The sequence below is a fragment of the Martes martes genome (genome assembly GCF_963455335.1).
Source record: "Martes martes genome assembly, chromosome: 12".
In the NCBI taxonomy this organism is placed as follows: Eukaryota; Metazoa; Chordata; class Mammalia; order Carnivora; family Mustelidae; genus Martes; species Martes martes.
Window position 1 is genome coordinate 64361873 of NC_137900.1, and position 16293 is coordinate 64378165.

The 16293-nt window shown below is 49.2% G+C and overlaps 1 protein-coding gene across 1 annotated transcript in view; it reads left to right on the plus strand.

Moving 5' to 3' along the window:
- The window catches only part of COL15A1 (collagen type XV alpha 1 chain), a 103069-nt gene extending 92607 nt beyond the window's left edge, over positions 1-10462 (plus strand). Inside the window, exons 36-41 of the mRNA XM_080820787.1 lie at positions 1533-1661; positions 1811-1870; positions 2582-2635; positions 6286-6471; positions 8084-8199; positions 9360-10462. Of these exons, the coding sequence (XP_080676913.1) occupies positions 1533-1661; positions 1811-1870; positions 2582-2635; positions 6286-6471; positions 8084-8199; positions 9360-9573 (759 nt within the window). The 3' untranslated portion in view covers positions 9574-10462. The remainder of the gene's footprint in view (positions 1-1532; positions 1662-1810; positions 1871-2581; positions 2636-6285; positions 6472-8083; positions 8200-9359) is intronic.
- Positions 10463-16293: the final 5831 nt, after the last annotated feature.

The window sequence follows — 16293 nt, forward strand, 5'->3', positions numbered from 1 at the left end:
CTGGTTCCACCCTTCTAATCCTTAATTGACTAAATGGTCACAAGAACCAATTCCATTACATCCAACACCAGAAACATCAGAGTATCAGCAGGATCACAGCAGGGCCCCTGCTGGTCAGATCTCCCCTGGGTCATTGCGCTTTCTCACTCCTTCCCCGGGGACATCTCTCCTACATTCATTCCCCTGCACACCATGGGCCCAGGGTGTAGCTAGCACTCAGAGGTGATTACCATGCCCAGGAAGAGGGACGAACAGCTCACAAGGATGTCCGGAGTCCTGGGAATGCTCTGAGATCTTGGCTGGATTTTAGCTGGAAAATGAAGCTGTCAAAGGGAAAAAAAAACATGCAGCTGCTGACAGAATGTTGACATCTGGTGACTTTGGGGCATGTCTAAGCCATTTTGATGCCCAAAGTCATGATTTTCAAGACTAGGTGAAAACTAACTTTTTATGCTCTTTCTCAGTCAAGATGAAAAATACAGGCTGTCTTGGCCGATACTTCTCAGAGGTATGATGCCTCTCGGCAGGTTTTGGTAACTTTTGTGGCTGCTCCTGGGGTGGCCAAGATGGACAGCTGATCTTTGTCTAGATGTTTTCTAGACGGAAAAATTAAAGACCCTCATTGCCTCTCATGTATTTAATATTACAACTTTTTTGTTTAATTTTTTATTTTTATAAAAATAAAATTAAATTTTATTTAATTTTTACAATTTTACAATTTATTGTAATTGAAATTTATTTAACTGTACAATCTTTTTTGCCCAACCGGGCAAAAAAGTTTCCAAACCTAAGTGGAATGGCTTGCATTTCTAATTCCAAATGAAAGCAAACTTGACACTCTTTAAGGACTAGCAGGAGTTGGGGCACCTGGGTAGCTCAGTGGGTTAAAGCCTCTGCCTTCGGCTCAGGTCATGATCCCAGGGTCCTGGGATCGAGCCCCACATGGAGCCCCACATGGAAGGCTCAGTGGGTTAAAGCCTCTGCCTTTGGCTCAGGTCATGATCCCAGGGTCCTGGGATCGAGCCCCACATGGAGCCCCACATGGAGCCCCGCATCGGGCTCTCTGCTCGGCAGGGAGCCTGCTTCCCCCTCTCTCTCTGTCTGCCTCTCTGCCTACTTGTGATCTCTGTCTGTCAAATAAATAAATAAAATCTTAAAAAAAAAAAAAGGACTAGCAGGAGTTAAACACATTTAACAATGTCACGGCCACCAAGCTGTCACACAGATCCAAGTGGCAAAATGTACCCATGGTTTTACTGATGCCAAGACCCAAGAAAGACAACCTTCTGTATAGTTTCTAACTGTCCTTGTGCCCCTAGAATATCATCTTCCTATTTTCCCTTATTCATTACGGTTCCAATTTGTGCTCTGAGCTAATTGGTGTTTTTGTTTCCTCATAAAGAATGTCCTTTGGCTATTAATGAAGTTATATATGTCTCAAAGGCACAAAGAGCCTTTCACTGGCTGTGAGGGGAATCCTGCCTCCACTCTAGCGATAACGGCACTGTTGGGAATGGAAAACTTTCTGACAGGTGACAGCATTTAGCACCATGGATGACATGCTGCAGAAAGCACATCTGGTCATTGAAGGGACCTTCATCTACCTGAGGGACAGCACGGAGTTCTTCATTCGGGTCCGAGATGGTTGGAAGAAATTACAGGTTAATTCTTAAGCTTCCTTTTAACAAGCTGCCTGCAAATACCCTCTAAAAATAATAATCTACCCCCTGGAAATGCCATTTTTCTGTTTTGAAACTAGGCTGACACTCTCAGGTTGATGTTTCATTTTCAATGTATTGTTTTCTTTAAGCTGGGAGAATTGATCCCCATTCCTGCCGACAGTCCGCCGCCCCCTGCGCTCTCCAGCAATGTGAGTAGTTGCCCTGCCTTACTTCTCATTCCTTCGCTCATCAGCATCCACGAAGTCCCCCTCGGTGTCCAGAACCAAGCTTTCCAACCTCTGCCCAGCCAGCTCTGCATGGTTTAGTCCCTGGCAGAAGCCCAGAAATTCCCAAATGCCAACAGGATGCTCTCACAGGAGAGCAGAGCAGGAACGGGACCCAGAGGATGGAAACCTGCTATTTCCATGTCGTAGCTGAATCCTCTTGGGTAATGAGGGGCTTCCAACCCCTCTTGGCCTCAGTTTATTCCCCTGTGAAATCGTGGTTGACATACGTGGTCTAGAAGAGCCCTTTACTTTTTGCACTCTGTGACTTCTTTGCCTGATAAGACCATCAGCAACTTACATTGTCCATTTTTTTGGCCCTACAGCAACCCCTTGAGACATGTCTTGCCATCCCCACCCTGCCTTGCAGGAAACGGAGGCTCTGAGTTGAAGTGAATGACATGGTCTTCTGCTTCCTCAGTTCTGTGTTCTCTGTAAAAGATTGGAGAACATCCCCTCCCTTCCTGAGGATCTTGTCTTCCTGGGGAGGGGGGGGGCAGGGAGGCATGAAACTCCTAAGAGTGTCCTGGAGACAATGACAGATGATGCAAAGCATCACAGCCACCCCTGGGTGTGTGCTGAAGATCAGACTGGATGCCTATTCGGGACCATTTGTTTTCCTCTTTTATGTGACAGCCACATCCGCCTCCACTGATGCCACCCTCAAGTGTCAGTTACGAGAGACCTGTCGTAAGTATGGTTCACGCTTTTTCCCCCCTGCAAGTGCTGGGTGTGTGTCCGCCGTGTACTCCCCCTGTGCCTGGAGCCCTCTCCCTCCCCGTTGAGATGCATAGAGACAAGCAGGGGCGCAAACCAAAAACCAGAGAGTTACAATAGCTGGTAAGTCATTGAGGCAAGGCACACACTGGGTGCTGGGGGAAGGAGGAACCTCAAAAATTCTGCCTTCTTTATTAGAGGGAGCCCCTAAACTAAGACCTACAGGAGAGTTGAGAGCAGGAGAGAGGCAGGCGGGTGGGAGAGAGTGGGCATATTTGAGGCAGAGGGGATTTGGAACAGAGGGAAGCAAGGGGAGGTACTGAGCATCGTGGAACAGCAGATACCTCGTCTGGCTGAAGAGGCAGGTTTTAAGGCAGAGAAGGGAGAAGTTTAGTTTGCAGAGGGCAAGGGCCTGTAAGTGAAGCTAAGGGCTTTGACCTGTTCCAGTGGGCAATGAAGAGCTACTGAAGGGTCATAAACAAGAAAAGAGTCTCTAAGATCAGCATTTCAGAGATTACCTTGGTTACCGTGTACACATGTTCGGAAGGGACAGGCCCAGGAGCCCAAAGACAGTCAGGTGGCTATTGTATTCCTTGAACCAGGATCACAACGGTGAACACGTAGAAAAATAAGATTGGAGAGAAAATAAAAAGGCAGGAGTGACAGATTTGGTCCCTGGTACAGATATGGGGCAGCGGGGATGAGGGCGATCGGGAACGATGCCCAGGTTTCTGCTTGGATCGTCGAGGGTGCTGCTTTCCTGCCGGAGGGTCGTTGTGTTGCCAGGATGACAGCGCCGACTCTTTTCCTTCACGAGCTTAAGTGAAGGTGTTTAGATCACTGCAGAAACCTTCTGACACTCAACAGCAGGAAGTACACTGTCCTGGGACTCCTGCAGGACTCCTGTCCCTGCTGTTCATCCGCGTCAGTACAGGGCGGCTTCTGGAAGGCTCTCTCTTCTGCCGCCTTTCCACCCGCATCCCAACACGCAGACATAGGTCACATCCACAAGCTTGCACACCACTTTGGGTTATCGTGGCACTGACCTTGGTCCCAGCTCCAGGGGATCTTGCAGCTGGAGAGCCCGATACCACCTGACTCGGTCCAGGGTCTGTGTGGAGAGGTCATCTGCAGGGGTCATCTTGGGCTCATTGCCCACTCCCAGCCGAATCGAACGTAGCCAAGAGAATGAGATTGAATGGTCTAAGGCCATGCCTTTTTAGTGAGGGTCCTGGGGCATTTTCAAAGAACAAGGCCTGGATTCGCACCACAAATGTGTTTCCTGGGGTGCCGCCACTCACCAGTCAGGACCCCGTCTGGGGAACAGTGAGTCTAAGGTACCCATAGGATATGTGAATGGAGGCCACCCAGAGGGAGTCGGATTGGGGGTCTGGTCTGGACGTACTGACCTGGGAGTCTTCCGCCGAGCTGTTACCCAGGTGGGAGGGTGGTAGATTCCCAAAAGAGACTGTGCGCACTGAGCAGGGTTGGAGAGCGTAGAGCAAAAGCAGAAAGGAGCCGATGGAAGAATCATGAAACAAATAGAAGCCATAGCCCAAGAGGAAGAAAGAATGCCAAGCAAGGTAGAAACCAGCAGTGTCAGAAGCTGCCAAGAGGTCCATCTGAAGAACAAAACGGTGTCCTCCAAATTTAGAAGCCAGAGATGAGCATATCTGAGTCGTGGAGGGATGCCAGTGAGATTCTGATTGCTTGAGACGACATGGGAGGTGAGATGAGGAAAGAGAGACGCGTGCGGAGGTCAACCTTCCAAAAGTTCGGCCACGAAGGGGAGAAGTTAGGGCAGCAGCTGAACGATTTTTTAAAGTAGTATTTTATCAGTTCTAAAGTCATGTGTATTTTGTAGAAAATCTGGGGAATAAATGAAAAGAATGGAGAAGGAAACAGTAAATCCCCAATAACTTTACCAAAACTACAACCACTCCCCAGATCACCCTTTTAACATTTGATTGTTGGACTTGTATTGTCTTCATAAAAACGATAGCATGTTCATTATTAAAAATGTCCTGGCTCTTACAGAAATACAGACATGAGGGCACAAAGGCCCCCAGTCTTGCCGTTTGAAACAGCCATCATTCCAGACAGTTCTTTTTATATCTTTGTAAAAAAAAAAAAAAAAAAAAGAAGGTGGAGATGGGTGGGATTAGAGGGATGCATGCACCTGTGCCCCTTCTCCAGGTGTCCTCTGGTATGGGGACGCCATCCTCTGGTGACTGCACTTGGGTGTAGCCACGAGAAGCATGCTGGTTGGAAGGTTGTGGAACCCTGGGGCCTCATCCCTCAGGTGCTGGTCCTCAGGTCGGTGGGAGGGAGGAAGACAGAGCCTGTATGTGAGGCTGGAAGTCCGGTGGCCTGAAAGTGGTCTTGGTGAGCGAGCAGTGGGCTGCAGCTGCCTCCTCACCCTCAGGCTGGTGCTGGGAGGGCTGTGGGGGAAGCCTTGTCTCAGGTAGGGGGCAAAGGGTGTGCTTGACCTGGACCTCTATCCAGCTTGACGATGCAGGCAGAACCAGGGGTGAATAAACAGGAAGAAACTGGGAGGTGTGGCAGGCATGGTCTCTTCTTTTCAAAATGGGGAAGGAAAGGGGTGGTGAAACAGAGAAGAATGTTCCAAGAAGAGCAGGGGGGACTGCGTGGGACGGTCTGAATGTTGTGAAATGTGTGAATGGTGGCCGGACCCTTGACGAGTGGGAGAATGCCAACATGGCGACCCTTGGTGTCGGGCTGTGTAGCAGCTTGGTGCTGGGGACGTCCAGCCTGGAGAGGCAGCTCAGGAATGTGGAGAGAAGTGCTGACCACCTCCTGCCTCACCCCACAGGGCTCATTTCGTGTCTTTTGGTTTAAGACCTTTTGAAATATTTTTCTTTTCTGGGGACTTGGGCCAGCCCTCTCTGAGGTGACATTGAAGAGGGAGAGGGCCACTCCTGGACACATGCCACAGAATGTATTCCAGAGGGCACAGCGCAAAGTCCAGGAGAGAGGGATGGGTTTGGGGAGAAGTGTGGGAGAAAACAGACTATGGAACGACTTTTATTTTGGCTGCTGCCCAAGGTGGCAGGAATGCGAGGCTCGAGTTACCGTGTGACCCCTAGTTTCTAAAAGGGTCTGCCCGGCAGTCTTAGCAAGAAACGTCATGACTTTCTCCTTTCAGTGCCTTTCCCTCTGGACCCTCATGATCAGCCCCAACCTACTCGGGCAGTAGAGGAAAGGGCCAGGCCAGCCAGCGTGGTGGAGCTCTGGGATCCAGTACCAAAGCTGGCTTAAATCCCTCTTGGAAGCTGAACTAGGGCAGACCCAGGAGTCTCCAGTAGATGGCCCGCACCCTGGGTTCAGATCTCTGAAGTGCTTGCTTTTGTTTCGTTTTCTGCTATACGGAGGACATGGTCACCATCTAGAGTGGGTCAGAGAGCTGAAGCCTGCTGCTTGGGCTCCGAGCTCCCTGCCCCAGAGACAGTCAGGCGGGGGCTGGAAAGCCTCCCTCAGGCAGAGGCTGAGGGACACCTATAGCGCCTTCCGTCCTGGGGAGTCCGGGGTCTTACCAGCAACCTGAGATCGGTATGTGGGTTGGAGTTGACTTCCAACTTTTAACTCTCACTTACTTTTCACAGCTGCACTTGGTTGCTCTGAACACACCGTTTTCTGGGGACTTCCGAGCTGATTTTCAGTGCTTCCAGCAGGCCAGGGCTGCGGGGCTGTTGTCCACCTACCGGGCCTTCCTGTCCTCCCATCTGCAGGACCTCTCCACGGTTGTGAGGAAAGCAGAGAGATACAGCCTTCCAATAGTGAACCTCAAGGTAAACATAAGTATTCTTCCCAGTGGCTCCTGGGGGCACTAGTCTCACAGGGACGGACGTCATCAGAGGCGTGCTGGTTCCAGACCCCGCCTGTCCCTGATTGGCTGTGTGCCTGTGTGGGTCAGTTGAACCTCTCTGTGCCTCAGCTTCCTGACATTTACCGTGGTCCTTCCTGCTTAGATGGTACGGCTCTCGGAGCAGACAAGTACAAAGTGCTTTATACCCATCATCTTAATAGACGCTTCCAATAAAAGGGAGTTATTCTTTCCTCAAATAGTTATGTGTGGAAACTGAGGCACAAAAGGAGAGAGGAATTTGCAGGAAATCACTAGAAACCAGAAGTCAGGTCCTTGACGCCCAGTTCAGGGTTCCCAGTTCCAGAGAGGAACTGGTGAGCACTGGTCCCAGAGCAGAGCCCAATTGTCCTGCCCCCTACTTTGGTCCTCTTGGCACATTCAGACTGCCCGGACCTGGCAGGTATTTCTCTGCCCCCTTTTGGTGGCAAGGCGGGGCCTTGTAGGACCCCTGTTCCACCATGGAAATGGCCGGTTCCTTTAATTCCATGGAGGGACAGCTCTGTTACCACTCACACGCAGCCTGGACCTGACCTCTCACCGTATTTCACAGTTACTCTGAGACCTCCAAGGCCCTGTGACCCATCGTGCTCCAATTTGGTACCTCCAGACCCCACACCTGGCCCTTTCTGTCTCTTTCCCTGAGGTTCTGTTCTGCCACATTCACCCACTCAGATGACCGGTATTCTTGGAATACAGATAACTGAAGGGAACTAGGCTCCTTCAGGAAAAGGAGTGAGAGGGTCATCTCCATACAGTGCAGATTGGCACAAGCCCTGGCACAACTCTGAAGTTCAGTATATACGTAGAAAATTTTTTAAAAATAAAAATTCATGGGGCACCTGGATGGCTCAGTGGGTTGGGCCTCGGCCTTTGGCTCGGATCATGGTCTCAGGGTCCTGGGATCGAGCCCTGCACCCGGCTCTCTGCTTGGCAGAGAGCCTGCTTCCCCCTCTCTCTCTGCCTACCTTTCTGCCTACTTGTGATCTCTCTCTCTGTGTGTCAAATAAAATAAAATAAAATAAAATCTTTGAAAAAAAATTAGTAAAGACCTAAAACACACTTTTGATGGGGAGGAACCTTTATATGCCTATAATAAGAGAAATTGCCTTAAGAAATAAACAATAAAAGCAGAAGGATTCAAGGATGGATTGTAAAATCAAACCACAAACATTTCCTGAGTTCCCACTCTGTCCAGGCTCTGGGCCTGGGGCTGGTGGCTTTGGCATGGGGTGGCCTCTCGGCTTTAAAGAATGAATAAATAGGGCACCTGGGTGGCACGCTTGTTAAGTATCTGCCTTCGGCTCAGGTCATGATCCTAGGGTCCTGGGATCGAGCCCTGCATCGGGCTCCCTGCTCCGTGGGAAGTGTGCTTCTCCCTCTCCCACTCCCCCTGCTGTGTTCCCTCTCTTGCTGTCTCTCTCTCTCTCTCTGTCAAATGAATAAATAAAATCTTTAAAAATATGAATGAATAAATAGCTAGTCCACTAGCAGGCCCATAGCACAGTAACTCCAATGAAGTATTTCTATCTCTACAGGGCCAAGTACTTTTCAACAATTGGGACACAATTTTTTCTGGCCACGGAGGTCAGTTCAATACACATATTCCAATATACTCCTTTGATGGCCGAGATGTGATGACGGATCCTTCCTGGTAAGTCGGGAGTAAGCCTTCAAAGTATACGGAATGACAGACAGTTTTAGGAGACATTCCAACAATGAGATGCTTTTACTGGCCGCCCCTCTGGCCTGTTGCTAAAACAGAGCCTCAGCCACATGGCTGAAGGCCATAGAGAGAGCCCTGGTCCTGCAGCCGGGAAACCTGAGACCAGTCCCTTAATAAGGGACCTTTCAAGTTTCCTCCACATTATGAGCCTCAGTGACCTCACTGTGAAATGGACAAGATGATCATATCTATACCACAGAATTGCTGTGAGCATAAAATGATAAGTGTGAGAACGTCCAGCATGCTGTAGACACTCAGCAAATGGTAAGGAATGCTGTTCTTCATGATTCTTTAACCCTGTGCTGTGAGCTGTGCTCTAATTCTTTGGAAATGGTGTGTGCTATTAAGATTAAGACGGTTTGGTTGGGGTGCCAGGGTGGCTCAGTCGATTGAGTATCTGACTCTTGATTTTGGCTCAGGTCTTGATCTCAGGGTCATGAGTTCAAGCCCCTCATTGGGCTCCACACAAGGCATGGAGCCTATTTTTAAAAAAAGAGAAAGATTAGAACAAGCTTGGCAAGGATTTCCTCAGTGTCTACCCTATGTCAGGCCTGATGCCCACCCTGAAGGCATAGTAATAAACCTTTACAAGGCTCACAGTCTACAGGGGAGGACAATCGCCACCTAGCTACAGTTCTAGATGGAACACTGTAATTGTAAAATGGAGTAACAGGTATGATGATGGGAGCACAAAGGAGAGATTTAGCCTTATATGGGGCTGACAGTCAAGAAGGCTGCCTGTAAGAGGAGGCATTTAGTGGACTTTGAAAGACCAGAGGGAATCCCTAGTCTGAAAATGAAAGAGAAGCCACTCCAGACTATGAGACCTCGTGAGCAAAGGTTCAGAGTCATAAAAGCAGAGAGTATGGTCTGAGGACAGGTCCGAGCTGGGTGGGGATGGAATACAGGGTGTTCAGCTAGGTGGAAGGAACAACGTTCCCAGTGCTGGGGAGAGACTATGATGTGGGTCAGACCATGAAACGCTCAAGAGTTGGACTTGATTTGTGACTTACGCCAATTTGTTCTTCGATGAGGTAGGCCACAAAGAAGCAACATCTCAAAAGTAATGTGGCACAATTCCTTTGCAGGCCCCAGAAGGTCATCTGGCACGGCTCCAGCCCCCACGGAGTGCGTCTTGTGGATAACTACTGTGAAGCGTGGCGAACCGCTGACATGGCCGTCACGGGACTGGCCTCCCCTCTGAGCATGGGGAAGATTCTGGACCAGAAAACATACAGCTGTGCTAATAGGCTCATCGTTCTGTGTATCGAAAACAGTTTCATGACAGATGCCAGGAAGTAGTGACCTTCTGATGATTCATAAGGGGTTTCCAGTTTTTCTTATGTGAAGAGTTGACACTGAAATCTAAAAGGTTTAAATGTTGTAAATATTAGTTTATTTTTTATTACACATTCATCACAACAGCAACCAAAGAAAACATACCTCAATACACTCAAAACTGAAGACATAAAGGACTCAGATCAAAAATAAAATCTGATCCATCTATTGGTGCTAGATTTTGCAGGCGGCCCCGTGCGGTGTGGCCACGTCCCACCACTGTTAAGAGCGAGTTGAAAACAAAGGCCTCGGCATTCTGCCCCCTGCATCCTTCAGAAAGGAATTTCTTCCTTTAACCATTGTTGCTGAGTGTAAGATGTCCTTCATGTTTTCTCACAAAGTCAGTGTTTAGACATGTTACCCTTTCTAAGTTATGTGCCGACCAAAAGCCTTATTCTTCACGCATCCGTAATACACACCCGTCCTTTGCTGTTCGTACAGAGACAGAACTGCTCAAAAGATCCCATTTGTATTTTCTGATATTACCAGACTTAAATGTTTATTTCCTAAACTATTATTGCCATCATGCTTTAGGAGTTTTATATTTTTACACAATCGTATTTTAGTATGGCATCTGTTTATATAACTCTGACTTGCTGGAAAAGTTTAAGCTCCAAATGATCTGAAACTAGAAAAGAGATTGCGTCTAATGACTATCTTTCCCTTGGAGGCCCTCCTCCCCACCCCCAGCCCCCTGATTGTATGACTTCCTTGGGGTAACACTCGAAAATTCCAACTACCATTGAACCAACAGGTTCAAGAAGATGAGTTTTCTGAGATGCATATATCTTCGTGCTGTATACTTCGATTTTTTTTTCCATGTAAGTGAACATAAAAACATCTTTTCCAGGCACTTTCTTCTGTTTGACTCTTTGCCCCCGGTTCCTTTATTCTCCACCGCTGATGTGGAAGTGGCCCTGGGGCGAGTTTGGTCACCCTGCCGCTGCCACACGGCCCTCGGGAGATGATTAGAGAGCAGGAGGATTTCCCATCATGCTCCTGCGGGTCTGTCTGTTGTCTCCCCCTTGGTGGGGGCATCATGGGGTGAGCAGAAGAACCCCAGCAGGTGAAACACGGTGAACTGTGACTTCAGCAACGCGTGGCCTTGGGCAAGCCTACTGGGTTCTTTCAAGGAGGTTGGGATAAAAGAGCCCTAGTATCAGCTGCCAGTTATTAAACATCAACATTATAAGGCCCATTTGCCTTTCTTAATAACCCTGCAAGGTGGGTATTTTTAGCTCCACTTTATAAATGGGGGGAAAAAAAAGGTGAGGCTCAGGAAGTCCCTCGTTCCTTGTTCCAGGTGGCCTAGCTGGTGAATGGTGGGGCTGCTTTCAGTCTTGGTCTGTGTCAGCTCTTTGCAAGGAACCCCTGCAGGAGGCTGCCTGCCTGCTCTCTCCAGCTCTGAGTCTGTGATGCTCTGGCTCTTGGCTTGACCCTGCAAGAGAAACAGAATCACCAAATCCACCCAAATAGTCCTTGAGGTAGGAAGGAAATTGAGGACAAAAAAAAGCACACAGCCCAGAACCTCCACTTAGGGGCTTCCTAAATGGAAGAGTGATGAGAATGTCTAATGAGTCACAGAATAAAAGGCAGTTACAGGTCGGAAAGTCCCAGAAGTGGGTTGTTGAGGACTGTCCCACCTACCGAGTGACAGGGGGCTGGGAACTGCCTGGCATAGACGGGAATGGAGAGAGGAGCAGGGCAGGAGGCTCCTGAGGTCACGACGTAAAGACGCCATCCATTTTAGTCAGAGCCCAACACGGCCGTGGGTCACAAAGTGGGCAGGGCAAGATGGAAGTTCGGGGAGAACCAAAGGAGGAGAGACTCCTTCCTCTACCCCAGGAAGGGAGGTGAGTTTCCTGCCCTGGCTTCTCAGTCCTCCTTGGGCGCTGGACTCAGTATAACCAGCTCCTGGAAGAGGCCCCGAAGCAACCCGAGCCCTTCCAGTCTCTGAGAATGAAGGTCAAAATCCTGGGCATCCAAGACCCTTCACTGAACAGCAGCTTTCACATCACTTGCCAAAGGCCACCAGCCTGGTGTCCTCATGGGTCACCAGTGAGTCACGCAGGCTCCTCTGCCAGGCTGTTGCTCATGTCTCACCCCATGTCAGGACAGCTGTCACCACCATTTGCTGATAGCCAGTGTAGACTGCTTCTTCCACAACATCCCCCAGCCCTCTAAACCTGTCTACCTGTTGTCATTCCTCCTCCTCTGAGCACCCGGGGTTCTCATCGCACAGTTGAAACACAAAGACTGAAAGTTCTCTAAGCCTTCGCTCTACTCCTGGATGGACCTCAGGCCAAGAAGCAGACTGATGCTCTGAGGCACAGTAAGGGAAGGAAGTATGCCATGGACAGCTCGTCTTTACGGTGCTGGAGGCCTTTGGGTACTGGATCTGAGTCTGTGTTATAGACTCTCAAGGTCTGAAGCCCACAGCGTCCAAGGTCCCCCGTCTAGAAGCAGAACCAGAATGACAGAAGCGGCTGTCAACCTATGCGAGGGGCTGGGCCCCATGAAGAGGCAGACTTCGGAGGGCCCAGAAGAGCCAAGAGACTAACGAGGTATGGGGGGTGGTGGAGACAAAGCATGAAGGAGAAGGTCCAGGGTGATACTTTCTGCCAACATGAGCATGACCATGTATGTGCTGGTGTGGAAGGGAAACTGAGGAAACAGGAGGCTGGATCACAAGAGCCACTCTCACATGTCCTGCACCTCTGGACTTTGTATGGCGGGTACTACATTGTCTGAACCTGTGGAGAGTGCCAGAAGGAGACCGCATGGACTTTAGGGAACTGTCAGCAATCCAGCACAGCTGAACGCTGGTCCGTAAGGGAGACACAAGCCAAATTCATAAGCCAAAAACACAAAACAGCAAACACACATAAAGGAATGTACTGGTTCTGGAAACCAGGAGGAAGGATGGGGAGTACAAGAGACTCAAGTGATGTGATCACTTAGTCTGTTTTGTGTGTGCGTCTGTGTGTGTGTGTGAGAGAGAGAGAGAGGCTGTCTGTCTGGTGGCTTGCTTCTGCTTTTCTCTGTATTTGGTCTTCCTTCCCTCCAGGGAGGAACAAGGGTTCTTCGTGTGGTAGGAGTAGTTCACAGATATCCCCAGCCTTACATTGCCCCCCACCCCACCCCAGAGGCTGGCCTCAGAGGATAGAGACTTCTTCTCCCTCCTGGGATTCTGTTAATTCCTGGAAAGGACTTGATCCATCCCACGTGTGTTGTGTGTCTGAAGTGGATCAGCAGCTCCACCCAGGATGAACCGTGCAGAAGGAACAGTTCCTCCACCCAAAATGTGAGGGTTATGATGACCAGAAAATGGGGACTCGGGAAGTTGAGAAAACAACAAACTAGCAAATAAAAATTCCAGCACACAACAGGGAAGGGCCGAGCGTGGGGGATATGGTGGGGGTTGAGAGGGGTGAGAGCACACTGGCCTTGAATTCGAGGATGAGGCATTTGAACTTGATCCCGCAATTGGGGGCGCGTGTTGGGAAGATTTTAAGAAGATGAGATACGGGATCAGGCAGGTCTTTTTTCGAGAAAAATCTAGTAGATCTCTTTTGTTTATTCATTCAAACATTCAGAAATACTTTGAATGAAGACTTTGCACCCAGAACTAGGTTTGGATTTGGAAGTACAAAGACAGATGATGCTCCCCACTTCTTAAACCCACCAAATGCATTCTCGTGCCACGGACTATAGCATACCTCCTGTATATCTCCTTCTCCCCCAAGTCCACAGAGACCTCCCCAGGGGAGGCAAAGACACGGGTATAACCTCTGCCTAACCTAGCAGCTGGAGAAGTACTTTTCTGTTTATGCCTTGAGCTCCTGGGTCACTGAGACCCCACTGAGCCCCTCACAGCTCTTCGGTCCCCACTGGCTGACTTTCCCCTTTGCCTCCCACTTTATACTTCACCTTGCAGGGCAGTCGAGTATAGGCAGGCCTTGGTTTGGGTTTGAATTTGAGCTCTGCCCCCAAAGAGTCTTGGAATCATAGGCAAGTTACAGAAAATTGTCCCCTACACTCAAACTTCCCCTGAAGCTGCTTCTTCACCCATAAAACAGAGATAGCAATGGAAAACCACTCTCTGTTAAGTTGCTGGAAGCTCTAGAAAGGGTATTCTCACACTGAGTAAGCATCCGTAAGTGCTCGCTGCCCTGATGTTTCTCCGGAAGGAGGACCTGGGGGTCTGGCCTCGCTGGCTGATATCTTCTGATCTGCCTGGTTTCTCGGCCTGACATCAAACCCAGGGCTCGGGCTCCACCTGTAAACACTAGTACAACTACACCTGGGGTGAAGATCCACTGCCCCAACCCCTAAGTGGGTGAGAGGCCCAAGCTTCTGGCTACCCTCACCCTCTGCTCCTCCTCGTAATCCAACAACTAGTGTTATCATCTGGCTCTGCAGGGGCTCCCGGATTCCGCTGGGCCCTGGGGCTGGATTCCACCTGATTGACAGGAGCACGTGCTACAATGACTCTGAAATAGTCTGATGGGTCCCCGGCCTGCGCCTGCCCGGCACCCTGAGTTCCAGAAAGTACCCAGAGTGCCCTGTTATCTGATATGTCTGTAGAGGAGATTGTCTGCCTCCCCCCTCCCCCCAGACTTGCTCTTTTTCCCCTGGGCCTTCTCTCAGTGAATGGCACTGCGACCCAGTCAGCAGCCAAGGAGTCATTTATCTCTTCCTCCTCTCATTCATTCAACAAAGATGGATGGAATGTTTCCTTAGAAGTAGCAGTAATAACAGCAGCAACAGCAACAATTTAAGAAAAAAAACGTAAAGGTAAATGCTAGGAAGGTCGACCGAGTCTAGATATTTCCACGATGGCTACTTCTAGTCTTCTGAACATCACAATATTTAACCAGCATCTCAGGGCAGTTCTGCTCTGCTGTAGGTGTTGGTCTTTGAGACACAGTGAGGTCTTGACTCCTCTCTTACCTTCTGTGGGACTGCTGCTCGCACCTCCAGGCTGATCTCCTGGCCTCCAGCGTCCCCCTCCAGTTCCTCCTCCATACCAGGAGAGAGAGCTTTCTAAAGAACCTGCCACACTCTGTCATTTGGGTTCCCCCTTGGATGAGTGTTCATTTGCAAGCAGTTTATGTGGGAGGTGGTCCCGGGACACACCCGACAGGGAAGTGGGGAAGTCAGACAGAGAAGGGAAGGCAGGCTCTAAAGGGGGCATCCGGTTACCACTGTGGATAACCAGATCATGTCTCCTCTCAGGAACTCTGGGAGCCTGTATGCAATGAATAGACCCCACAGAATTTCCCACCTAAGGGACAAGGGAGCCGTGGTTGTGATACACCATCCATCACTGGAAGGCAGGGGTGCATTAAATTCCAGTACTTCTGAGAGGCTGTGCCCAGGCACAGTGGGCTCAGGCTCCCAGAGCAAGCCCTTAGGGCAGACTCTTTGCAAGGACAGGTTGCAGGTCTTTGGGCTGGGCACGGCAAAACCTGCAAAATCAGGCTCCGTTTAATGGGAAGCCATATGGGTTTTATTTCAAGAACAGTCAACCAGGCAGAGACCTCAAGAACTTTTTGGGAGATAGAAACCTGGCATGAGCGGGTATGTGACAAACACGATAAAGGCAGCATCTGCCTGGGACTCTGTCCCACCACTGACTTCCGCAGGACCATGCCTGCAGGGACTGGAGGCAAATGTGTTCTGGGGGCAGCTAGGAAAGCTCCCAGTGACCTGTGCCACTGCTCACAGCACTTGGAAGACCCCTCCCTCCTTTTCAATATAGACTTTCTTATTTACAAATACCGGAGACTGACAAGCATTTGGTAGTCACCTGAGGAGATTAAGTGGCCTCAACATGGAACCAGAAGATCGATCAGAGCCAATGAAGAAGAATTATTACACAAAGCAGGAGGTAATTTTTAAAACAATTCAAGTGTTTATTTCAGTGAAAAGACAGAGTGCAGAAGAAGCACGGAATAGAATACTGGGAGACCAAGAAACAATCCTTGGAAATAAAATAATTGTACACGCCCCCAAATCAAATAGAACTACAGCATATACACTATTGAAAACTGACTTAGTGAGTTGTCAGATAAATTCATAAGAATTAATGCGATCCCCTCAGAACACAGACAAAAAGATAAACTCATCAGATGAAACATAGATAGGAAGATAGATATAATATTCCATATTTATGTAATAGCAATGTTAGAATCAGAAAGAATTCCTGGACAAGAAGAATGGATAGACTTTTTTTTTTTTTTTTTTTTAGGATTTTTACTTGTTTATTTGACAGAGGGAGATACCGCAAGAGAGGAGAACAAGTAGGAGGATTGGGAGAGGGAGAAGCAGGCTTTCCACTGAGCAAGCAGCCTGTCAATTGCAGGACCCTGAGATCAGGACCTGAGCCAAAGGCGCTTAATGATTGAGCCACCCAGGCGCCCATTTTTTTTTTAAACTCTCTACACCCAATTGTCAGCTCCTCTGGGGGGACCCAAGCCCAACCACCTTTCTTAGAGTCCACTTCACCCCACCACAAATTCTTCCTTTCCTGCCAGACAGCAGTAGGAGTATAAGTACCTCCCTTCTGCCCCATTCCCAGCTGGAAACAATGCCAGCCCTCCCACCTTTCACAAAAGTCTAAGGGCAGATTAGAAAATGATAATCAGCTTGGGAACAGCAGGTCTCTCAGGGACCCCCTCT